Below are 1,762 nucleotides of genomic sequence, written 5' to 3' on the forward strand. Positions count from 1 at the left end.
TTTAAATGCCAGTGAGGTTAAACTGAAGTGCAGTGATCTTCAGGTTGGAATGAGGTTCGTAATGCTCAAGTTATGCCTTTTGTCTTAATATGGCTCTTCATGCAATTGAATTATTTTCCTGGCTGAAAAAAACCTTAATTAATACAGGATTAGTTAATTCAATGTGTTTCCATTGTTATCAGCTGTAAGTACAAGCACGTGAGGATTAAAAGAGAAATTTGAAAGGGCACAACCTTTTTTTGTCCTGCTTCAGCCTTGCCTCTCCCACCAAACTGATGCATAGGAATTTCTTTTTTCCTCTGCACAGGAAGTATATTTTTGGTGATATATAATGTTAAATTCAGGGATACTTAGACCATGGTTCTGTTAGATCATTTTAAGGACTTTCTCTTTTTGTCTGTTTCCTGAGTTTTTTTTAATTTTTGTTCTTTGATGGTCTTGAACTTCTTGATCCTGCAGAGAAAGGCGTAAAAGGAAGAGCAGAAGTCCCTCTAGGTCTCCTAAAACATCAAAAACAGCAAAGAGAAAGTCTTCACGAACTCCTTCTCCAAGAAGGTCAGTTTGATGTAAACATAAAAGTCAATGACCAGTGAAGAAGGAAGGATGTACAGTATTTTCATTTTTTACTGCCTTTACACTAGTTATCTCAAAAGGCATAGAATCATCAAGGTTGGAACAGGCCTTTAAGATCAGCAAGTCCAACCATTAACATATCACTCTGCTGTAACCCCTAAACCATATCTTCCAGCACCAGGTCTCAGATGATTTCAGCTGGTCAGTATGATTCAGTTCTAATTTAAAACCAAACCAAAACCTTGACAGATTTGAGCTTTGGAATGCTTTCAGAGAGAGTCTCTCAAAGCAATCAGCAATGCAAATTTGCATCAAATCAGTAAAAACCCTTCATCTGATACATTTTAATTTGCTTTTATCTTTGCAAATACAGTGTGTGCTGACCATGTGCACTCTTAAGCTCTCTTCAGTCAGAAAAATCCCCTTGTCTTTCTGAAGGTTTTGAAGTTTTTTTGCTTATATTTTGGGGTTACTTTGAAAAGCCACAGCTGAGAGTTTAGTTAGCACTCAGATGGTCTGAAGTTTTGCAGTTGGATCAAATACTAATTTGACTAACCATTTTCTGAGACAGAAACAAGAAAGAGAAAAAAAGAGAAAGAGATACAAATAATGAAAGACGAGAAAGAGAACACTCCACCTCCAAGAAGAAAAGTAGTAAAGAGAAAGAGGGAAAAGAGAAATCTGACAAAAGCGCCACTGCTTTGAAGGTAAGCTTGTGTGACCAAGTGGTCAGCAGAGTGAAGTGGTGGCAGTGAAGCCATTACTGAAATTTCCTCCCTGCTTTTTCTTTCTTTGCCTCCTTCCTTCTTTTTTGCTTAAGCAAATTATTACCATTTGCATTTAGCTTTTGCTAGTTGTGGTTAGTGGGACAGTTTGGTAAGACTCCATGTTTGAACTTTGCTGGACTTGGAGGAGCTTTTGAGATTACAGACACTTTGTGTTGCTGCTCTTGCCTATTGTGTGCCATGTGCTAGGGCTTGTCTGTCTGCATATCTGTACCAGCAGGCAGGCTGTGTAACTAGGCAGCAATATTCAAGGGCTGCTGCACTGCAGAGCTGAAAACCTTACTTAAATAAATCTTCACTGTGCAGTGCAGCCTCTCCCTCCCTCGCTGCTTTGGTCATGATCTGTATATTGGATTCTGCAGGAGTAAAGTTGAAGAGCTAGGAAGGAGTGGAATGGGATTTTT

At 38.9% G+C, this 1,762-nt stretch overlaps 1 protein-coding gene across 1 annotated transcript in view; it reads left to right on the forward strand.

The window, feature by feature from the left end:
* LOC103810084 (splicing regulatory glutamine/lysine-rich protein 1-like) overlaps positions 1–1,762 on the forward strand; it is a 24,982-nt gene that overhangs the window by 22,519 nt on the left and 701 nt on the right. The window contains 2 exon segments of the mRNA XM_009082969.1: positions 460–555; positions 1,145–1,280. Of these exon segments, the coding sequence (XP_009081217.1) occupies positions 460–555; positions 1,145–1,280 (232 nt within the window).

Source organism: Acanthisitta chloris, unplaced genomic scaffold, assembly GCF_000695815.1.
Source record: "Acanthisitta chloris isolate BGI_N310 unplaced genomic scaffold, ASM69581v1 scaffold12899, whole genome shotgun sequence".
Taxonomy (NCBI): Eukaryota; Metazoa; Chordata; class Aves; order Passeriformes; family Acanthisittidae; genus Acanthisitta; species Acanthisitta chloris.